General features: G+C 36.3%; 1 protein-coding gene across 1 annotated transcript in view; it reads right to left on the bottom strand.

Moving 5' to 3' along the window:
- PIBF1 (progesterone immunomodulatory binding factor 1) overlaps positions 1–22,861 on the bottom strand; it is a 132,112-nt gene that overhangs the window by 73,085 nt on the left and 36,166 nt on the right. Inside the window, exon 10 of the mRNA XM_075046083.1 lies at positions 22,578–22,676. Within this exon, the coding sequence (XP_074902184.1) occupies positions 22,578–22,676 (99 nt within the window). The remainder of the gene's footprint in view (positions 1–22,577; positions 22,677–22,861) is intronic.

Raw genomic sequence — 22,861 nt, forward strand, 5'->3', positions numbered from 1 at the left:
ACACTTTCACTCAGAACAGGACATCTATCCAGGTTTCCTGTTTTTGTCAAGGGGTCTCTCTTTCAGAAGAGACTCTTCGTGGATTTTTTAGTAACAGCTTTTTTTGGTCAATGTTTTGGACCTTGCATGAAATGTCCATTTTCCCTCTTTAAAGCAGCGTAAGCAAAAAACATGAGTGTCAAATTTGAGAAAGTTACCTTCAATAAGAAAGCTACTTGTGGAGGTGACACCTCTGGAGAAGTGAAGAAAAAGCAGAAACCACAGTATAGTTCTGGACCTCATGCTCTGTATCCTCAGCTTCATGTTGAAAGGGACTAAGTATGAGAATGCGGGACTGTTGGTTATAGGTGACATGCATGAATACTGATAAACAAAGGAAACTGTCCTTAGACTTGAATGTATGAATGCACATATGTGGAGACAAATACCTATGGGAATCAGTATTTCATTAAAAAGTTGTTACTTCTGGATGAATGCTGCTAAGATTTGCAATTCTTTTGTCCACAGCAGGTTTTCAAAAGGAGGCCTGGGCTTTCAATAATGAAGAGCATTTTCCAAGACTCCAGTCAATACATAAGCTAAGCAGAACAGTAAATTAGTCTTCACTTAGCTTCGTGCTGAAACTAATAACAGTATATGAACAGACTAGTATAAAGCTAGATCAGATACATTCAAAACCACAATGAACTATGTATACATAGTCTTAGATATAGTCAAAAGTAACCACAAAGATCAGCTTGTTTGACCCACATAAAACACAGGACTTCCCTGAATTAATTCTTGTTTGAATTAAAATATGTCAGTAAGAGTAAAGAATATCTACTTTGAGAGAAACAGTATTTTAGATAAGTGTCAAATTCTAAACAGGGATTATTTTGAAGTGGCCTGTGGCTTCAACTGTTTGAACAATTTTCTTTGAACTTTCAAGGGAACTTCTCCCCTTCAGAGTAAGTATCAAGCTAATTCAACTCTGCCTGTAACACCAACACTGGGAAGATACAGAATATTTAGCATTTTATCCCATCTTAAAATTGCTTCCTCAAAATAGAAGAAATTATTCTTTACGAATCTCTGTTTCCTAGCCAGAGAATATAACACAATTCAACAGAACTTGCTTGTTTATATAAAATATAATCTCTTTTTAAAGCCAAATGAATTATTGGTTATTTGCCACTTACCACCACACACAACATTATAAATTAATCAAAGAATAAAACTTGTTACAACTGCAGAATCACACCTTTTTCATCCATTATAGATGGTTTGATTTTTTTTGTCAGTGACAAGAAATACCTTTCCCAAGCTTCCTTGCTGGACTGTAAGGAATTACTTGTAGGTTTGTAAAGTCAATGACTTACATCTTTAAGGGCCTTTAAAAAAAAAACAAAATTTTTTTCAGAACAACTATTTTTCTTATTTATGTAAAACCATACACGTTTTCAGTATTGTAGGAACAAAAATTGTCATTTTTTAAGTGCAATAGTGTGGCAGGATTTTTGGTATGTTAAGTGCTACACTGTTGAGTCTGTGCCATTACCTCTCTTGTGTTTCTACAAGTGTGTATTAATGCTAGGTATAGCTCTATTATACACGATGCTATATACTTCAGTACTTCTGTCTTATTAACACTTCTCCTTTACTTTTCAAATTTCTGTTTACTCTATTATGTTATATTCTTGCTAAAAGTGACAATCAATCTCTCGTGAATTATTCTCTGTAGCACATGGAATGAATTTAAAGACTCTAGCTGATCATGTCAACATTAAAATAGGACAAATATGTTGCTTTGGCACAGTAAAGTCAAATCCAGGCCACAAAAGTTTGGATTATGTACAGACAACTCCCCTCTTCACCATTTCCTGGTATGCTATCATTTACACATACTCTACAACATGAAAATACAAACAATAAAAAAAATTATTGCAAATATACTTACTTAAAATGAGGAATACAAGACATTAGGCACATTTGAAATTAATAAAAGCAGAGACCAGAACTATTTCTTTCATTCAGATGTTGCAGATTTACCAAATTGGAACATAATCCTTGACAGTTTGTACAACCAACATCTACACCTCAAGTACCTTTAACTCCAGTCTAGACTAAGGCATCTTAAATTAACTTTTTTCTACTTTGAACTAAGTTAACCACTGTTTGAGTGTTTTCCTAAAACACTACATTTCTCAGCTGTACCAGCATCTGTCATTCTTGGCTTGGAAGCAAGCTCTTGTATGAATGTGAGCAATCTTTTTTTGCTTCTTTAGAAATGCAGGGTATGTTCAACAACTGTACTATGGATCTATAGGAATCTAAAGCATGTGTTTAAAGTAATTCAGTGCATCTCTCAGATCATGATCAAATATGGCATGCAATATGATTAATAAAATAAAAGCATACTGCAGTATTTGGTACTCTTATTAAGACAGAAAATAGGACCATAAACTTTGCAGAGAAGAAAGTAATTAAAATATATACTAGAAGGAGAATTATAGCTTGCATATTCTTTTATTTTTATGGATTTAATAAAGAAAATTCTGTTGCTATTGCAAATATTTTTGTCAGATTTTATACTTTAAATTACAACGACAAAAGTAACAATACTGAGTGCTCTGGTGCTGTTCTCCTATGAACTCCAGTTTCTACAGCTCTAATGGCATGTACAGTTCCCATTCTACATTTCTCACTGACTTCAAATTAGTTTATGCAGCTTCAAAAAAAAAAAAAAAAAAGTAGAGGTTGGCACTGTTCAAAAGAATATCAAAGAGCAAAACAGAGCTCAAAAAAAAAAAAAGAAGAGAGCATTTGACATTGAAGTGACTTGAGAAGAAAAAAAGAAAACTTTCTACAGTACTATTTAAAAATGTTTCTTTCACTTTCTGTGATAGAGAAACCATGCTGCCATTTTTTGCCACTGAGTTTCAATAGTAAAATTGTATGTGTGTTTTTTGGATTGTATTAAAAAATATCTTTTTCTCAAGGACTTCTGAAAGCATTATTATTAGTTCTCTAAGTATTATCATTATTAGCATGCAATAAAGATGAAATTTCTGAAATTGTAATTTTAAAAAATGACAAAAATGGCAAAAGGAAGAGGTCTTGAGCACAATTCAGCTGGTAGGACTAGAACTCAGATTTTTGTAAAGATCTAGAAAACCATTTATATGCATCAGTGTCATATTGGCAAAACTATTCTTTTATTTGGCACAATCACATTTCAGTTACCTTTGAAATTTTTTTTTCTTATTTTAGTAGATTCTCCTTCATTATATTCTCTCCACAGATACACAAACTCAATTTTTAATTCAGAAAATATATCATGGTTCTAATTTTCAAATAAATTTAGTTTAGTATTTCAGAAGATTGTTTTTAAATGGTTCATTCGCTATTTTAGCATTAATGTGGCAGTAAGAGAAAATGACTACTTTCTAACCACATTTAAAGATCATTGAACTGATTTAAAATGTGCAGAAATGCAAGATCAACAAAGAATCTTTTTCAGTGATTGTACATATACATATATAAATTTATCTGACTGTCATTTCACAGGAATGTACTAGCGTACCAATAAATGCTTTAGGAGTTTGTAATATGACTCATACATTATAATTTGTACTGCTGGCATCTTGGCATCAATTTGAATATACAAAGATTTATTTTGTAGAGTGGTAAGCAGAGTAGGAATGCCAAGGCAAGTAAGTACAAAACCTCCTGGAATTGCAAACATTATGGAAAAATAATAAGTATTAATATCCCAAGACAGAATTTAAGAAGTGATGCTTTAACATATTTAATCATTTCACTGACAAGCTATAATACATAGGTAGAATATTAAAGTGTAGCAGGCAAGTGAAAGGCAAGCCTATTGTTTGACCTGTAACATAATCTATACTACTTTCTTCTTAAAACCCACAGTGTATTAAAAAGTCATTCTTACAGATCAAACAGTTTCTGTTTAATAGGACACAGAAGGATAGTCCATATGCCTAGTAATTAGCAAAACAAATATGATTAAAACCTACATATTTCTAAAAGATGAAAAAGTAACATTAGTCAACATTTTCATAATTAAATCTGGTAGCTGCTAAACAAAATGTACAGAAGAGTTGATACTTACGCAACTACAAAAATCACAGAGAAACTGGTGTAATTTGTTTTCTGATTTTTCATAACTAGCTAATACAGAAAAAAATGCCTTGGCAGGTTTGTATAAATTGTTAAATGATAAAAACAAGAAAACAACTTACTAATATTCGCACTTTTCACAAACGTTATTTTTTTCCCCACAATTCGGTAATGAAAGTTCACATTGTTTAGCATCATACACCAGAGCTAAAACTGTAAGTTTTGCAACCTACTTCATTTCTTCTTTTAGGAATTCAATTTTTGTATGCTATTGACACATCATTGAATAGCTGAAGATTTGAAGAGGAATACTAAAAATATAGATTAAAAACATGTTTCAGGAACTGTTGCTTAGGCAATCATATCACATCTCAGTCTAGAGAATGCTGTAGAAAAGGAAGACGGGATAGGAAAATATAAATAAAACCTACTCACAGTCAATCTACTCTTATCTCACTAACATGAGATTGGTTTGTATTTCACATAAACTGAGTTTTGCTAAATCCAATTCTGAAATGCTTCCTTTATGAAAGTGCTGTAGGGGTTAAGTTTGTGGAGATTCCTTGACATTCATATGACGTTATCTTTTATTGTATCATCATACTGCTACTACTTATAACTTCGACATTAAAGACTCCATTGTTTGCTCAGATGATATAGTTCATTACTACCTCAGCTGTGTACATTTAAGACCACTAAGGTGCAAAGAGGACAGAGCCAGGCTTTTTTCAGTGGTGCCCAGTGAAAGGACCACAGGCAACAGGCACAAACTGAAACATAGGAGGTTCCATTTGAACATCAGGAAACACCTTTTTTTTTTTTTTTTTTTTTTTTTACTGTGAGGGTGATGGAGCACTGGCACAGGTTGCCTAGAGAGGTTGTGGAGTCTCCCTCCTTGAAGATATTCAAGAGCCATCTGGACATGGTCCTGGGCAACCAGCTCCAGGTGGCCCTGCTTCAGCAGGGTAGTTGGAGCAGACGACCTCCAGAGGTCCCTTCCAACTGCAACCATTCTGTGATTTTTTAAATCTAAGTTTAGAAAGGCTTACGCATCTACCTGTAAATTAGGTTTCCAGCATGACTGGTAGAAATCTAGTCACTGCAGTCAAAGGGTTATAATGAGAACCCTTTACAGCCCTGAAGCAGCAATCTTTATTTGGTCAGCTGAATGGCTTTCCAAACCCCACCAACTGTGCTTACTAAGTTTCCACTTATAATAATGATAACTTGGACATTTGCAACTCCTTTGTAGTACACATGCTGAGTACACTTATATTTAGGTGAATTGTATCTCATGTTGAGTACTTGGAGCAAAAAGATTGCACATCTTCCAGAGTGATGTGCTGCTCTGATATGCCAGAGAGCATGGTTCTTACATTAATAGAATAATCACGAAAACAAGTAAGAATGCACATACAAATTCAGGACTTAAAGGGCTAGAAAACATAAGCTGGTGTCTCTCTTCATCCAGGCAGAAGACAGAACAGACTGAGGAAAAGGATGTAGATTCATTACATGATAGTAGGATAACTAAACTGCTAATATGATCCAGCTATGCAAAAGACATAATAGTTCCAGGAATCACTAAGGTACATCTAGTGGAAATGATGGTATCATACAAGATAGAGCAGGAAATGATCTGAAACATTTTTCAGAATTCCAGTTATCTGTGTTGAAGGAAGGTCAAGATTAAAAGAAATGGTACTCAGATGTTCAAGAGAACAAGGAATCTATCCCATGAGAAGTCAAATAAGCTACAACCTAGGAAAATAAAGTCTGACTAAGTTTTTAAGAGGGCAAAACAACAGATGTTTAAGGACTAATGCTAGAATCAACTCCTTGTTATAAACGAGGAGAAAATAATCTTAGAACAGAAATTAAAACTCCATCTGAACATGACAACTAGAAAAGCTGCCACTAGGAATAGTAAAGATCAGTGTTTATTTTAGGAAAAGATGGTTACATACAATGAAAAAAGAATCAATGATACAAAAGGCTTACTCTCAAAATTATGTTTATAAACCTTATAGGTAACTACTTTATTGCCAATATCCACATTTGTATGTTTGTTTTTTAATAATGGAAAAAAGAAATGCAAAAAGGCAATTAACATAGCTAAAAAGATCTAAAAGTTATATTTTAATTGTATTTTTATAATTTTTTTCAGGACTTGTATGATCAGCTTTCACAAAAAAAAAAAATCCACCAAATTGGGGTTTTTTTTCCTCTTTTGTGGTATTTTGCTTAACTCATGCATTATGTATATCAATACTTGTTGCCAACAATTCTGGGCAAACTGACATAACTTCCAGGTAACACCAAAACCTGTTTAAATAATTAGGGAGCCTGAGAGGGAAAGGACCAAGGTCTTGAACTTCCTGGGCGAGTGCTCAAAGCACGTTACAGAAGAGGCAAGCTTAGCCATTACCTCCTCTTCTAACAGTGTTCTGGAGTGAAGTCAATGCTTTTGAATGAGTTAGCCATGATCTAATAAAAACAGGCCCTTCAGGGACTTGAACAGAGTTCAAGCACCTCCCTACCCATATCAAAAAAAGCACTTCGCTTTCCAAACCAGGAGACTTCCGAGCATGCACAGGGACCTCTACCTAGATGTGCTCCAACTTGGAATGCAGACTGATTTTAAGTGCCTCTGAGGTTAGGTGGTGCTTGAGGAGGTATTGGTAAGATTTCAGTGGAATCTAGTCAAGGAAAATCTGCCCCGAGATATCACTATGACAACCTGCTGGAAAGCCATTAGCATGTGCAAAACCTGTACTTATCAACCATATATTACATTTTAAGTACAATGTAGTGGGTTGATCCTGGCTGGATGCCAGGTGCCCACCAAAGCCGGTCTATCACTCCCCTCCTCAGCTGGACAGGGGAGAGAAAATGTAACAAAAGCTCGTGGGTCGAGACAAGGACAGGGAGAGATCACTCACCAATTACCGTCACAGACAAAACAGACTTGACTTGGAGAAATTAGTTTAACTTATTACCAATCAAATCAGAGTAGAATAATAAGAAATAAAACCTAAATCTTAAAACACTTCCCCCACCCTCTCCTCCCTTCTTCTCAGGCTCAACTTTACTCCAGATTTCTCTACCTCCTCCCCGTGGCACAGGAGGACAGGGAATGGGGATTGCGGTCAGTTCTCCACATGTCGTCTCTGCCGCTCCTTCCTCCTCAGAGGGAGGACTCCCCACTTGTCCCGTGCTCCACTGTGGGGTCTCTCCCACAGGAGACAGTCCTCCATGAACTTCTCCAATGTAGGTCCTTCCCACGGACTGCAGTTCTTCACGAACTGCTCCAGCATGGGTCCCTTCTATGGTGTGCAGTCCTTCAGGCACAGACTGCTCCAGCGTGGGTCCCCCACGGGGTCACAGGTCCTGGCAACAAACCTACTCCAGCATGGGCTCCTCTCTCCATGGGGCCACAGGTCCTGCCAGGAGCCTGTTCCAGCACGGGCTTCCCACGGGGTCACAGCCTCCTTCGGGCACCCACCTGCTCTGGTGTGGGGTCCTTCACGGGCTGCAGGTGGAGATCTGCTCCCCCGTGGACCTCCCTGGGCTGCAGGGACACAGCCTGCCTCACCAGGGTCTTCATCACGGGCTGCAGGGGAATCTCTGCTCCGGCACCTGGAGCATCTCCACCCCCTCCTTCTGCACTGACCTGGGGGTCTTGCAGGGTAGTTTCACATGTTCTCACTCCTCTCCCCAGCTGCAGTTCCTGTTGGACAGCATCTTTTTCCCCTTTTAAAATCTGTTCTCCCAGAGGCACTACCACCGTCCCTTGATGGGCTCGGCCTTGGCCAGCAGTGGGTCCATCTTGGAGCTGGCTGGTATTGGCTCTGTCGCACATAGGGGAAGCTTCTAGCAGCTTCTCACAGAAGGCACCCCTCTAGCCCTCCTGCTACCAAAACCTTGCCACACATATTTTGTTTAATGGTGCCGTCACATTTAGACCCCAAGAGACTTACATGTATTTTATATTATGGAAACAGTATGGGACATTATCCGATTTTTGTCTGTCCTTTCTCCCGTTTTCTCTAAAAAGACAAATGCAAACTTCCTCTTTATTTGGGTATGGTAACTCTTCTAAGAGTTACTGTAAGATCACTAAGATTGAAAACTTTGAAGGAGCATGGTATCTTCCTATCTTCTGTAGTTTCATTAACCAGATCTTATCCTTTGTATAATCACAACTCTAGACCTACGTAATCTCAATGAACTTTTGTCAGTCAAAATCTTTCCAATCATGGAAGACAGCATAGTCCATTAAAAAAAAAAAAAAAAGAAAAAAGAAAAAAAAGGGGCGGGGGCAAATAAAAAGCAGTATATAAAGTATATCATACTTCATAATGAAAACATTCAATTTTATGACCAGCATTTGACAAATTCTTAAAGGCTTAAAGATTCTGTATTGAAAGAGGACTCAGTAAGAATGATGGTAAAGCCTAAAAGCTCCCAAAACCATGAAGTGAAAAAAGTCTATGCTGAACTCATTTAAACTCAGAAAAGACAGGTGGGACTCACCTCACCTAGCTTCAGACATTTACAACACAGGTATCTACATCTGAGCCTGTCATGTAGACTCCCTTATAAGTCAATGGAAAGAAACAAGAACCTTATAGACACGATTTCATCCTAGCACAGGCATTTAAAGTTAGACAAGACTGATGCCAGCCACAGTAAAAGCTGTACTGAAATCCATGTTGCATTTACTTACTTTTCTCAGAAACTAATGTTTGAACTCATCCAAAATCTAAGAGTTTATTACATTAAAAAAAAAAAAAGCAAGCTTCAAAAAGATCACAGGATTGTGAAACAGTGGTATGAATGAAACTGAGTTCTTTGAAAATGGATGTTCAAGGGTTCTCAGTGTTACTACTGGAAGGAGATGTTCACTTTGTACTGAACTAAATGCGTGTCAAATAAGTTACCACCAATAAGATTTACAGTTTCCACCTCTGCAAATAGCTATACAGATGTAACTAGATGGGCAGAGTGGAAGAAATGCACTCTGCCACCATCCCCAACACATTGCCTTCCACTCACCCAATCCCTTCATGCGACTGTTTCGTCTTTGCCTGGCTTAGACCACTCTTCTGAAGAGAAAGACTGGCAAAGTGCACTATATATTCCACACTCAGATGAATCCCACTCAGTATAGTTTTCATGACTGCTATCTCTTTTGTTTTCTCCTTTTTTAATTCACATTATGCCTTTCCCCACCCCTCATCTTTACTACCTTTCCCCTTTTGCCTATCATCAATCTTCTGCAAGTTTCACAATAACTTACACATAATGGAAGGAGAAGAATGTATTTGTCTGACTCTCAATCCCCTAAACTAACTTCTACCCCTCCTTTTTTCGATTTCTCCTTGATGAAAAGTTAATATATTTAAGACCAACTGGGGAGGGGGGAGAGAAGAAGGGTTTTGAAATACGTTTCCTTTACATGTTACACCACACAACTAAGGGAAAAGGGATTCCAGGAAATCTTTAAACGAAAGACATAGTAATCCAAGTTTTAAATGTTTTCCCCATCTTCTTGAGTCTAATAAAAAACTAAAGAAATTTTTAAGGGTGGTAATTACAGTAAGAACTTACTGATAACATGGTGTTGCATCACGGACAACATACAGATGGTTAAAGTTGGAACAGAGAATAATCACAGACTTGCGAAGTTATCCCTACCATGCATATTAAACTGACAAGACAAATGCTGCCAACAACTGGAAAAAATTTACGGTGGTATTCAAATCCAGACTACAGAAACGTGAGTGTGTCTAAGCATAGGTATCAACACGTGAGCAACATATCCAAGGTCCCATTATAATAAATGTTCCAGATACCAGGAAGCCAGGACAAGGGAGTTAAAATAAGAAATATTAAGTAATAGATAAATGAAAATAAACTTTCTCACAAATGGAACACTGGTGATTTTGAGTTGTGGCTTTTTGTTTGTTTTTCATGTTTGTTTGGTTTTTAATCTAAGTATGCCTGGTCTGCCTCCCCCATCTTCCTCCCACTCCACCCCCATTACTCATAAGTCCCTTTTAATTATACAAACTATTTAGTCTTGAGTTCTTTTCTAATATTTGAACTGTCAAACCAACATATCAGGAAACAGATTAAAGTGTAGAATAGCATATATAACCTTAAACAATATCATATTAAAACAGAGATGGCACTATGTTTATTTTGAAAAAGTTGTAAAATTGAAAAATTGTAAAATAAAATAGCAAGAAATTTTGCAAAATTCAGTTCATATACCTGAAGAAAGCTATCACTTGCCTGGCTAAAATACTCCATTCACAACATTTTGCCTGTAAACCCTAAGGCTTTTTCACAAAAGTTTTCTCCCTATTTTACAGGATGGTTAAACCAAAACATGTTGAAGGTAAGAAAAACAAAATAAAAATAAGACCTCTGCAAATGCTTTTAGGCTTATCACAAAGGACACTTCTGCATTCTGAAAGGTCTATTCACAGTCATCATGTTAGTAAAATATTATTTGGAAGCAGTTTCTAAAACTGGATGTAACATTCATTTACATGTATCTGCCAAGTTTTTAAATGTTTTAGAAGCTAAACTAAAACATGTTGAAAATGACTCATTGTGGTACCAGAATATGTACTGTAGGAAATAAGAACTCATTTACAAGTGGGAGAAATACACTCACACTTCATCTGTGGGAATTCACTAGACTTCCCTTCCAGTAAACATTATATTTTAAAATAATCATGGAAAATATGTTTCTTTTAACTGAGGTTTATGAAAAGATTTAGACAGCTGGCATAACAAAAGAGACTTACAAAGATAAATGTAAAGACTATCTTTAAAAATAATTCAGAAATAATTCTGCCAAAGGATATCAATTTAGCAATAAAAAAGGTTGCAATTATTTTTGCTTACTCTAATGGTTAAACTAAAACTGTTTAATACAGTTGCTCTGTATAAACAGATAACCATTTGAGACAAAGGACAAAAGGAAGATTTGATTATTTTACAAAGTAAGAAAATGCAGGGGGGGTGGGGAGAACCCTGGCAGGCAAACAAATTACCATGAAGTACCTCTTTTTTAACTTGTAGCATGTCAACTACTTTCTGTTCACCTGCACACTTTAATAATGCAAGTACCTTGCAGCAAATGCACTACTTTAAAAAGTTTTTTCTTTCTTTGAAAAGAGACATTCATCTGGCACTGAGAAAATAAACCTGAAATGTATCCCATTTATCTATGCATATAGAATACTTTGAAAAAAGCCCAGAATTTTGACATAACACAGAAATTAGACCCAGATTTCATAACTTGTGACTGGGAATAGAGTGTCATAAGGGACAAATCTAAAACCGAAAAACCCAGCCTCACTAGCTTCTAAGAAGTACACTGCCTGTAAAAACAAAAGTGTCCTAGATGAACATGCAACAGACAAAAAAGATCTAATATTTTCTCACATGGGTTTAGGTCTAAAATTCTTAGAATTAAGATATTAATGGAGACTTCACCTAATCCTGGGCATTTCGCAGGAGCATGGGATTTACATAAGTCAAACTGTGTTTGTCCTCTACTGTTTAGAGAAATAGTCTATCTTGAGTATACTCAGAGATTCAAGAGACAGTTAATTGCCTGAAGCGAGGGGAATATGAAGACAAGAGGACTAGAGTTTCTAAATACTTTCATCTACTTCTGGTACCATTTTGCACAAACAAAACTTCTCCTTCCCATAGGGTTTTGAGTGGAACAAATTCTTCCCCTCTCTACAACCCACAACCAATTCTAGTGACCCCAGCATATCCAAGGCAAAATAGGAATATGCAACTTTTTAAAGCGTCTCATAACTTACGATCTAGATTATATTTCTGGAAAGGAAAAGGTTAAGATCTCAGAGAAATCAGAGCAAACATTAAGCAAAGTTTCAGAAGGGATGAATCAGATGAATCAGTGCCCTTCTGTATCTGTTTACCCATGGCAACGAACACTTTCCATGAAACAATTAGAATATCCATGAAAACAATTCCAGATGACAAGTTCCACATCAAGGCTTAAACTAGATTATATACATACACATGCAGTAGTATTTATGTTAAAATATCAGCCAAGATATTCAGCATTTTGACAATATATCCAGTATTTAAATTTTAGAAGAGATCTACAAATAGACTTGTAAGTGCAAGCATGTACATTTACATTTTACATATATATTATAAAATCTAACATTTTATGAAAAGACTAAAAGACTGACAGTTATAAGCATTTTACATAACACCCAAGCTTCATCTCAAAGGAACATAAATTATATTTCTAGCACGCTTATTTCTAAAACAAAACTACCACTTGATTGGAAAAGTTTACTTCCCTTCAAGAGAAAGTTTCTCAAGTTATGCTGCCTATATGAATATTTATTCTGTGAGTGAGAAGCAGGCATGAGCTATGGCAATTCTTTTGCTTCTGGAGTACCTATAAGGGGCAGGTACACACACACACACACACTCCCTACCCTCTCCATGTTTCATGAAAGGAGTCTGTAGGGTAGTCTGTGCAATATTGTCTTCAGTCAACAACATTAGTTTCCTTTCAAGTACAAAAACCTGCTAATAAACAGGGCTTATAAGAAAGGGTTGAGTAGTATATGTTCATATGAGCAACATCTTTATGAATTCTACCTAGTAGAACTACAGAAGCCCTTTATTGCTTGTAGCAAAGCCCCCTGATTTACTCTTTCATATGCACCCTTCCATTCCATCTCTGTTGGGTTTATTCAGTTCCTAGGTTCTCTGTCCTTATTGTCTCTCACCACACCCCTCCTACCAGAGAACTACAAATCCGCTCACTAATCATCACCAGCTACCATCAGCAGCAGTCCAGCATATATACTTTCACGCAGTGCTCCCCTCAGAGGCCCATCCAGAACAAATGTTCCCGTCTCACTTGGGTCTTGCTAAACTTCTATCTGCAAGTAATTTTTTTTTTAAATATAAAACCAGTTCACACCTATATACTCACTGATACCATAAATAACTCAAAGTAGTAACACCTTTTGGTGTCCCCATGATTCAAATGTCATGTCACATCTAAGTGCCACTATGCCTACATGATGTTTGGTAAAAATGCGGCTAATACGTCACATTACAATCCTACAGCTATCCGGGATCAAGGTATTCTTTAGCAAGCTCTTGTTCAATGCATAGTTAACCGGAGTTCATTAATTGCATGTTCATTTTGCTGGCTTCACAGAATATTCTTACAAAGTTACCCAGATAGTCATATAAGTAGACACAATTGTGCCTTTAGATCATTTAGCTAGAAACACAAACAGCTGTAAAAATTATCTAAATAGCTTTGCACTGAGTAAACTAAGGGACATGGCCTTCCCACTATCCAATATATGATGCAATACCTCAGTGCTGAAGGCATGTAGTTTCAAAAAAAATAAAATATGTACTGGTCTCCCTGAATGTAAACAACTCTGAGCCAACCTTGACAAAGTCTGGGATACATTCTTGAGGAAATCTTATCTAGAAACATGACTACACAAAAGGGAGGTAGGGAAGTTAGCCCTCCAATCCTGGTCTTCCCAGCCTCTCCTAATAGACACACCAGTCACCAGAGAAGCCAATCTCATCAAGAGAGAAAACAGCAAACAGGCTGCCAAGGACTCGCATGGTTGTTCCATCAGTTGTGAACAGTGGTTTCATCAGCTGTGAGCACTACATGTAAATATCATACATCCCTCTCTTTCGGGAAGTCCTCAAAATGATTAAGATTAATTAGGCATATTCAATGCTGGATGGGCTAATGCCCAAGGCAAACAGCTCCCTGTGGCTTATGCCCTCAGTGTACCTTGGCCCACTGAGGTACACTGTTTTGGTAGCATGTTCATGAACACAGTATAATGGTCCTTCATTTACTCATAGTCTTTCATTTATTCATTTACAAATGGACTAGCTACCCTCAATTCCAGAACAACATACTACCATTTTCCTTATTCATGAGAATTAGTTAGATGAAACAGGTATTGCCACCATGCAAGTGAAGACCAGGATGAGAGCAGTGGAGTTAGGCTTCCAGTTATACCTAACATTTTCTCAGCACTTTGAATGTGATTCTGCAGAAGAGAAGCTCTGGCCAAAACTCAGCCCAAAGCACGCTCTCATAAATATCAGTCTTCATGACTAACATTGCAGAGTTTCCCATGAGTTTACTGTGAGGTCCGTAAGATTACAAAGCTGTAACTTCCTTCTGAAACCACATAAACACCTAATTGGACAGACTGTTCTTCAACAGTTAGTTACCCAGATATGAGTATAGCATCACATCATTTTCCAGAGGCTAATCAGAATGTAACCACAGACTCAGAATGTAATTCCAGAAGATAATTATTATTAAAAGAAAACTTTTATGGTTTTATTAGGCTGAAATTTAATATTACATAAATAGCCATCATTTGAATATAAAAATTTTTGTACGGCCATACAGAAAACACAATGTCCCAACTTTGAAGAATTTAGCTTTTGAATAGGCATTATAATACACAGTTTTGGTAGACATATGCAACTAACAATCACTGCATGTATTTATGGTCATGTTGTTATCTGTGACTTGTTTTTCTTCCGTATTCTAAACCCTATGTACTTCGAGTTTCCTACAAACAGGTTTTTTTCTCATCTGCCATTGAAGTGTTAATGTTTTGGGCTACCTAATGCTGCTACGGGCTTCACACACAAATTTAATCCCTCAAGCTCAGATGGTTACAAACATTCCAGAACTAAGTATTATTTGCATAGATAACCTGATATATGTAACAATCTTTAAAAAAAAAAAAATAAAACCACGTTAACTTCCTCTTCATATAAATGCTTTAATTTATATCTTCTCATTACATCCAGCCTACACTTTTCAAAGGGACACAAAGGACACACAGTAAACAGGTTAAGAAGTTTCCCAGTGCTTCATAGCTTCTGTTCTGTTCTACATCGAATAGCTATACATAGAATAGCTGTTGTGTATCAGACGAAAGGCCCATGTAGCCTGATAATCCTGTCTCCAACTGTAGCCAAAAGTATATGTTTTGAGAAAAGCAAGAAAACCTTCTGCATAAACTGTATTTCTCCCTAATCCTCTGCCACTAGTGTTCAACTACTTCTACCTCAAGGATTTCCTAAACTGGATGTGGTTTCTATTTTTTAAGTAATTCTCAAATTTATCTCTGAGCTTTTTCAGTCTCCTTTTGAACCCATGTAAAGTTTTAGCATCTGAAACTTCGTTCAGTAATGAGTTCCAAAGGACCCTCTTTGCTCATCATTAATGAGAAGCTGTGCACAGCAAATCACAAAAATGTTTGTATACATGAGGGTTACTAACAATCATAGTAAAATCATGGACTGCAGTGGAATAATTCAAGATATATATGCAGCAGCTGCCTTATATCATATAATAAAATACCTCTTTGAAGGAATTTATAACTGCTTTCAAAGTTGTTCTCAAAGGACACTGATACATTTCCAGGCTAGCAAAAAACCTAAGGACTTAAAAAGAGTAAATAGCTTCTTAGGTACTCAGCATAATAGCCATCACAGAATTTTAACATTTTGCCTTTAATAATCTTAATGTTTTAAGATTAAGGCATTCTGGCTAGCAGGAAATGAACAGGTAAAGCAAGAACGTCAAGGCTTAAGGAAAATCTTTATGATATGAGGATATGTTCATATCACAATCTTCCCAAAGCATCCTTCAGAGGCTAATAATATTTTCTGAGAATTACTTCTTAGGAGCTGGGGCAAGAGAAACTGAAATAAAAAGATTTCTAGAGCTATAAATATAATCATTGTACATTCCTTGCACAGTAAGAGAACAAACTTCAAAGCCTGCGTTCCAGATGTAATGAAGCTCAGAAGGGTCAGCCATCAGACTAACTTATCATTCCCGTGAGTCTCTACATGGATAATTCTACAACATCAAGACAGTTACAGTTACAAGGTGACTGGTTACAGGGCTTAAAACATTCATTCTGGAAGAACACTATCTTAGCTAAGAATGTAAAATTTTGAGAACCTTATTAGGGAAGAACCAAAGACAACTAGGCATGCCCTAGCAAGTGTGCAGTCTTCCTAACACTACTACTCACCTATTTGATCAAATCAGTTAATTAGGTTTTCTCCTTCTGTTTATTAAAACGCAGCTTGGCATCATCCATTAAGATGTAAACTCCAAATAAACCCTTCCTCAGAAGAAAAGGGAAAAAGAGTAGGAGCCTCCCTAATCATTTCAGTAGAAATACAGGATGCATAGAATTGTTTTTGTTACGGATTTCAGTGCTTCTTCAAGAATCATAGAATATTTTGGGTTGGAAGGGACCTTAAAGATCCAACTTCCCTGCCACGGGCGGGGACACCTTCCACTAGACCAGGCTGCTCAAAGCCCCATCCAACCTGGCCTTGAACACTGCCAGGGATGGGGCATCCACAACTTCTCTGGGCAACCTGTTCCAGTGCCTCACCACCCCCACAGTGGAGAACTACTTCCTTACATCTAATCTAAATCTGCCCTCTTTCAGTTTAAAACCGTTACCCCTCATGGTATCACTACACTCCCTGATAAAGAGTCCCTCTCCATCTTTCCTTAGGCCCTCTTTAAGTACTAAAAGGCCACTATAAGGTCTCCCTGGAGGCTTCTCTTCTCCAGGCTGAACAACCCCAACTCTCTCAGCCTGTCCTCATAGAGGAGGTGCTCCAGCCTCCTGATCACTTGTGTGTCGCTCCTCTGGACTCACTCCAACAGGTCCATGTCCTTCTTATGTTGGGGGCCCCCAGAACTGAATGCAGTGCTCAGGTGGGGTCTCATGAGAGTGGAGTAGAGGTGGAGAACCACCTCCCTCGAACCGCTGGCCACGCTGCTTTTGATAACAGCCCAGGATACAGCTGACTTTCTGGGCTGCAAGTATACATTGCCAGGTCATGTTGAGTTTCTTGTCAACAAACACTCCCCAAGTCCTCCTCCTCAGGGCTGGTCTCAATCCATTCTCCACCCAGCCTGTATTTGTGCTTGGGATCATCCTGACCCATGTGCAGGACCTTGCACTTGGCCTTGCTGAACTTCATGAAGTTCAGACGTGCTCACCTCACAAGCCTGTCAAGGTCCCTCTGGATGGCATCCCTTCCCTCCAGTGTGTCGACCACACCACACAGCTTGGCGTCGTCGGCAAACTTGCTGAGGGTGCACTCAACCCCACTGCCTGTGTGTCAGAAAGATTCTGAACTTCCAAGAGGGTGTCCTTCAGCAATTTCCAAGACATTCATGGAATTTTACCCTTTCAGCTGCACCTTGTACTTAACTTTGTAGTCAGGAGAACAAGATGAAGTAGTTTTTATGGGAAATGTGTAGTAGTTACTTTGACTAGGGGTGAAATCTAGAGAAGGTCTAATAGTGACAGTAAAGGGCTCGGCTTTATTTTGACAGAAATCCTAAGAGTTATCAAAATTACATGTACACATCATACTATAGAAGTCATAAATGAATACAGAAGCAGCAAATTATTTTTACCAGAAAAAGTATTTTAGAAAACACTAATGAAGTTAATTTAAACTGAAGATTTAAAGTGGTAGTAATTTTCAAGACCTACATAGCTCTTCAAGGGATTACAAAGTGCTTCATATACAAAAGTAGCAAGGAGTAAAGGGCTATAACAGTAGTTTTTAATATAGGGTTATGGCAACTTTGGCAAAGAAATATTTTGGCCAGAAGTTTTCAGCATTTTTTTTTTATTATTCATTATTTAAAACCTCAGTTTATACAAATATTCTTGAAGAGATAATAGGCCCTTATTTAAATATTAGCAGTAAGTCCAGCACACAAATACACTGACTTAATCATTTTAAGAGCAGAATTCTGTCACTGCAGTCAGCAACATCCGGATTATAAACACATGTTAATAGAAGGGACAAATAATTAATTTTAATGTTTCTATTAACAATGAATGTATAATGTAATAAATACTAATCTAATAATAAGATTCCTGCATACTCAGCAGAGATTCTAAATGCAAAGTAGAACATTTATTTATTCAGTAAATTTATCCAATTATCTTCTCATCTAACATAGTCCTCTAGGCTTGTCTGCAATTAATTAGAAGATATAGGGATCTTAATTTCATCTAATTTAAACACACATTTTATGAACAGGATTGATCACCTCTTTCCATCACCTACAAAGTTTAAAAGAGATGACTAAAATTAGATAGCATTTATCTCACCTCCAAATAAATTCTAAAAAGTACCATAATTACAAAGAACAAAGAAAACAGGGGTAAAAAAAAGACTCAAATTATAAAGATAAAGGGATAGACTAAAAGAAGTCTCCAAAATGTATACACAGCTTGCAGCTGACTGGAAAGAAAGGCATTAAATAGGTAAACACAAACACACAGAGAACTTTTTGCACACTTTTTTTTAACCTACAAAGCATAGACAACTGCTATCAAGAAATATCAGTGACTTATTCTATTTTGCTTTTTATTTGAGAAAGGCATTTCTAAATAGAAACACTAAAAATACTCCTAAAGGTATTTTTACCTGTAGCAGATTGTCCATTAAAAATCTCAGAGTTTTAAATAGCTGAGCTATATACATCAATCCAAAAAGGTTTAAATGATAATCCAAAATCCTTTGAAATGTTTATAGAACAAACCTAAGGCTCTAAACTAATATTTATAGCCATCATCCTGACTTTACTCAACCCAACTATAAAATAACATTGTTTAAAAATGCTCTTTCATCATCTGTGCATATTCAAATAAGAAAAAAAAAAGGTACATACTTAAAAATATCCTATTACCTCACAGACAGAGGCAGGAATTTAAACCTCCCATTAGCTTTTACAAAACTGTTTTTTTTTTTTTATAAATAGTGCCCAGTGCAAAGTTGGAGGAATAGTATTGCCATAACACAATTTTCTTGGATATTCTTTTTCTGTTTACTCCACACCTATTCTGTTTCTCTTCGTTTTTTCTACACTTCTCATTTTATCATTACAAAGACAGGAAAAGAAAAATCACCTTGAGTACATCATTTGAGCAGCAATCAACTGTAACAGAGTACAGGTTTTTCTGTCACTAAGAAAAACAAGATTTTGTAAAATCAAACTATCTATGGATTTTCCTTTGTGTTCCCAGTAATTCTGGAATTTTTAAACCAGTTTCCGTTGATAGAGCTGTGCTGTATGGTCCTGGAAAATTACATTATACTCCTTAAAGTTTAAAGGAAGTGAACAATCAAAGGCAAGAGATGGCTCTTGTAGGAATCCCCTGAGGTGAAGTGCTCTTGTATGAGTTCACCCCATATTAGACCTTAGAGTCCACTCTGAACAAAGGAACCATTTCAGTTTGATGTTGCACCTTTTACGAAACTAGAAAATTTAACCAGTTGGAAAAAAGCGATAGGAAACCAGGATGCATTTGTTCTACTTTTTGGTGCTGTTTTTTTTTTGTTGTTTTGTTGGGTTGGATTTTTTTGGCAAGGAGAAGTGGGTAACAGATTAACAGTCAATAGTTTGAAAATAAGACTCCAGGACTATTCAAGAGAAGAAGTTGGAACATAGTATCAACACTTTACTATGTAGTGGATGATAGAGCTCTTACAGAATTGCTCTCCTCATTCAACTCATAGACACTTTCAATTGAGGTAAAATAGCTTTAAAATTAGAAAAAAGTCTTAGTCACATTACCAGCAGCTTAAAACAAAGTGAAAATGTTTCCATCTGGTCATATTTTTTTTTTAGAACGTGTGTGACATTGACCATAGTTTAATGCAAAATATAAAATCAGTTAAGTTTTTTCATTGTCACAGGTAAACGAAACATGGATTCTCACACAGAATTTACAGCTATGTAATAGCAAAGAGCAACAAAACTCACATCCTGACATCACGGTGATCTACTTTGAGGATGAAACAGCAGATTCTTTCTCATAACTCTTTCCTGAATATTATCACTGCGGTATTTTCTTGACATCTGTAAACAGCTATTTACAAAAAGCTATCACAAACATCAGTAAGAAAAATGAAAATAACTGCACTTGACTAGAAAATTGGGTATTAGTTACACTTCTGATCACAAGATTTGCCAGGGGCTTTATTTAACCACCATTCAGGCCAGTCAACATTCCACATACTTCTGAAGCTTTCAAACATGTTTGTTTATACAGATTATGATACCAGTGGTAACTACAATGAGTCACCTTGTTTTCACTAAAGTAGAACTAGCTGTTATAATCACTTAAATATAGAATTGGACAACACAGGTATTCCTTTATCTTTTGGGTTTCTAGTGATATTAGAAAATTTCTTTGTTCCACAGAACTGCCACATGTCAGTGAACAGCAAATTCAGAATTTGGGGTCTTTTAAATTAAGGCATTTATTCATCATGCCAGTTTGTTACTTCGCAGTTCATGTAGGTAAATGATTTGAAATGTGGGAAAAAAAAAAAATCAGTCTTGACACCTGTACTGTGGTTACAAGTGAAGCAGTTTTAAAGAGACATCCCTACATTTTAATGAAGGGAAGTATGGATTTTCCATTTTCCCAAGCAGAAGTTTTTTCTCTGAAAAAGCATAATCTTCTGAGGAATAATCTACTACTATGAACTCCAAAAACTACTATTAATCAACTTATTAGCTTATTTAAATCAAGGAAAAGAGAGTTTTACTTAATTGGAGAGCTTATCACTAGAGAAACCTACTGGAGGACAGAAGCATGAGTGTGTTAAACAAGATGACAACAAATGGCATATTACTAACTTTCTTTTTTTCCCCATCCAAAGCTTACATTTTAAAAATCTTCCTATATTTCTGATTGCAGGGGAACTTCCCTCCTCAAAAAAAAGCAACAATACAAAAAAAAAAAATGACACATTATATGAGTGGGAATACAGCAGAACAGAAAAATATTTTCTCCATGGTTCTTAAGCTTAAAAATAAATGTGTTAAGAACTATAAAGTTGACATTTTCATTAAAAACAAGAAAGCGTATACTTAAAATTATCATATACCAGACCTATTTTCCAGAAGAGCTTCCAGTTAGATATGAACTCCCCACATATCATAGTAAGTCTTATCACAGTGAAAGGTAGGAGTCCCATTGGAAAGAAACACATGGTTGACTCACATTAGCATTATATTTTGACTCAGGAGATCAGTTTTGAAGCAAGTTTCCTGATTGCCCCCACTTAAACAGCTTTGATTTCCACATTTTGATTTGCATTGTGGAGTCACCATCTCAGAGTTCGCTAACTGAATTCTTTTGAAAATCCAAGAACATCTACAATGCACTCTAACCACTAAAAGGCATTCAGCACCCTTGGGCTCATTCAGCCTGAACTAGAATTAATCTGAAGTCAAACCCCTGAAACTCAGCATGGATATCAAGTCCTCTGACCCATCTCGTTTACTCTATAACTACCCCTATTGTTTCACACCACTAGTTAGCAATGACATTTTTTCAGTCCTCAGGCAACACTATTTCTTCAGTAATATCACCACCACAATTTAGGAGTTATACATAAAAATTAAAAGCTTTAATTAATTTGTGCCTATGCTTAAGTTAACATTTTAATAGATTACTACTTGTAATTAGAAACAATTCCAAGCAAAAAAAGTTCACATGCAGTACTGAGTAGATGACTAGGTAGCACAGTTGGTTAATGAACTGACTTTTCATTTTAGAAAAAAAGACTTGGATTAAACAATTAATCAAGTCCAAAATTAAGGACACATGACAAACTAACCCTGAACAGCTTTGATTACTGTCCATAGTTTTAAATGACCTAATAATTTACTATAGCTAATATTCTAAATTTACAAAAAGTGAAGACAAGGTGCTGTAGAACAGGATAGTAAGACTGCTTGTAACCAGGCAGAAAATCAACCAGTTTCCTTCTCCATATGAACAGAACTGTACGTTTGTACAGACACTATATTTTATACATAGAATATGAAAGACTGGGAAGAGATACAGTACAAAAAGAAGCATGTAGCAAGCATAACTGTTCATGACTACTGCTCTCTATCCACTCTTCACAAAAACTATTAATTGAAGTCATCATACAAGATAATTTTCTACTTTCAACTAAAGAAAAAAACCCCAACAGAACAGGTTCAGAGTTTGACCACTGCCACTGTACAGTATGAAATCCACATTCTTACCACAAGAAGCATAATTATGTTTGCTCTTCTTTACAGGATTGTAGAAGAATAATCAAACTTTCATATTGTTACTGCACTGGTAATGGAAAAAAAACCTACTACTAGAATTAAATCTGTAACTTTATTTAAATAAAATGTTTGTAATTCAATTTATTCTTTATAAGCAGAAAGCCAAAGCAGTCATTTCTCCTACCTAAAGCTCCTTAGATATCTAAAGGTATAATTTTTTATATGCATTTTAAAAGATACTTACTGTTCTAAGAGTTGATCATATTTTCTTAAAGCATCCTTTTCAGCAGTAACTGCTCTTTCTTTTTCAGCGACAGCATTATCTCTCGCTTCTCTCAAATTTCTGAAGGAAACAAAAGTTATTCTGTCAAGAATGTTAGGAAAAAGACTGTTTTGCTTGATGAATTACTACTGACTGATCTTAACTTCAATACTACCTTCTTCAATTCTCATAGAATGATAGAGGGGTCTGTCTGTCTGTCTATATGCCTATTCATTACAGAGGCTTTACTTCAGATTACTGTCATA

This window comes from Buteo buteo, chromosome 14 (genome assembly GCF_964188355.1).
Source record: "Buteo buteo chromosome 14, bButBut1.hap1.1, whole genome shotgun sequence".
Taxonomy (NCBI): Eukaryota; Metazoa; Chordata; class Aves; order Accipitriformes; family Accipitridae; genus Buteo; species Buteo buteo.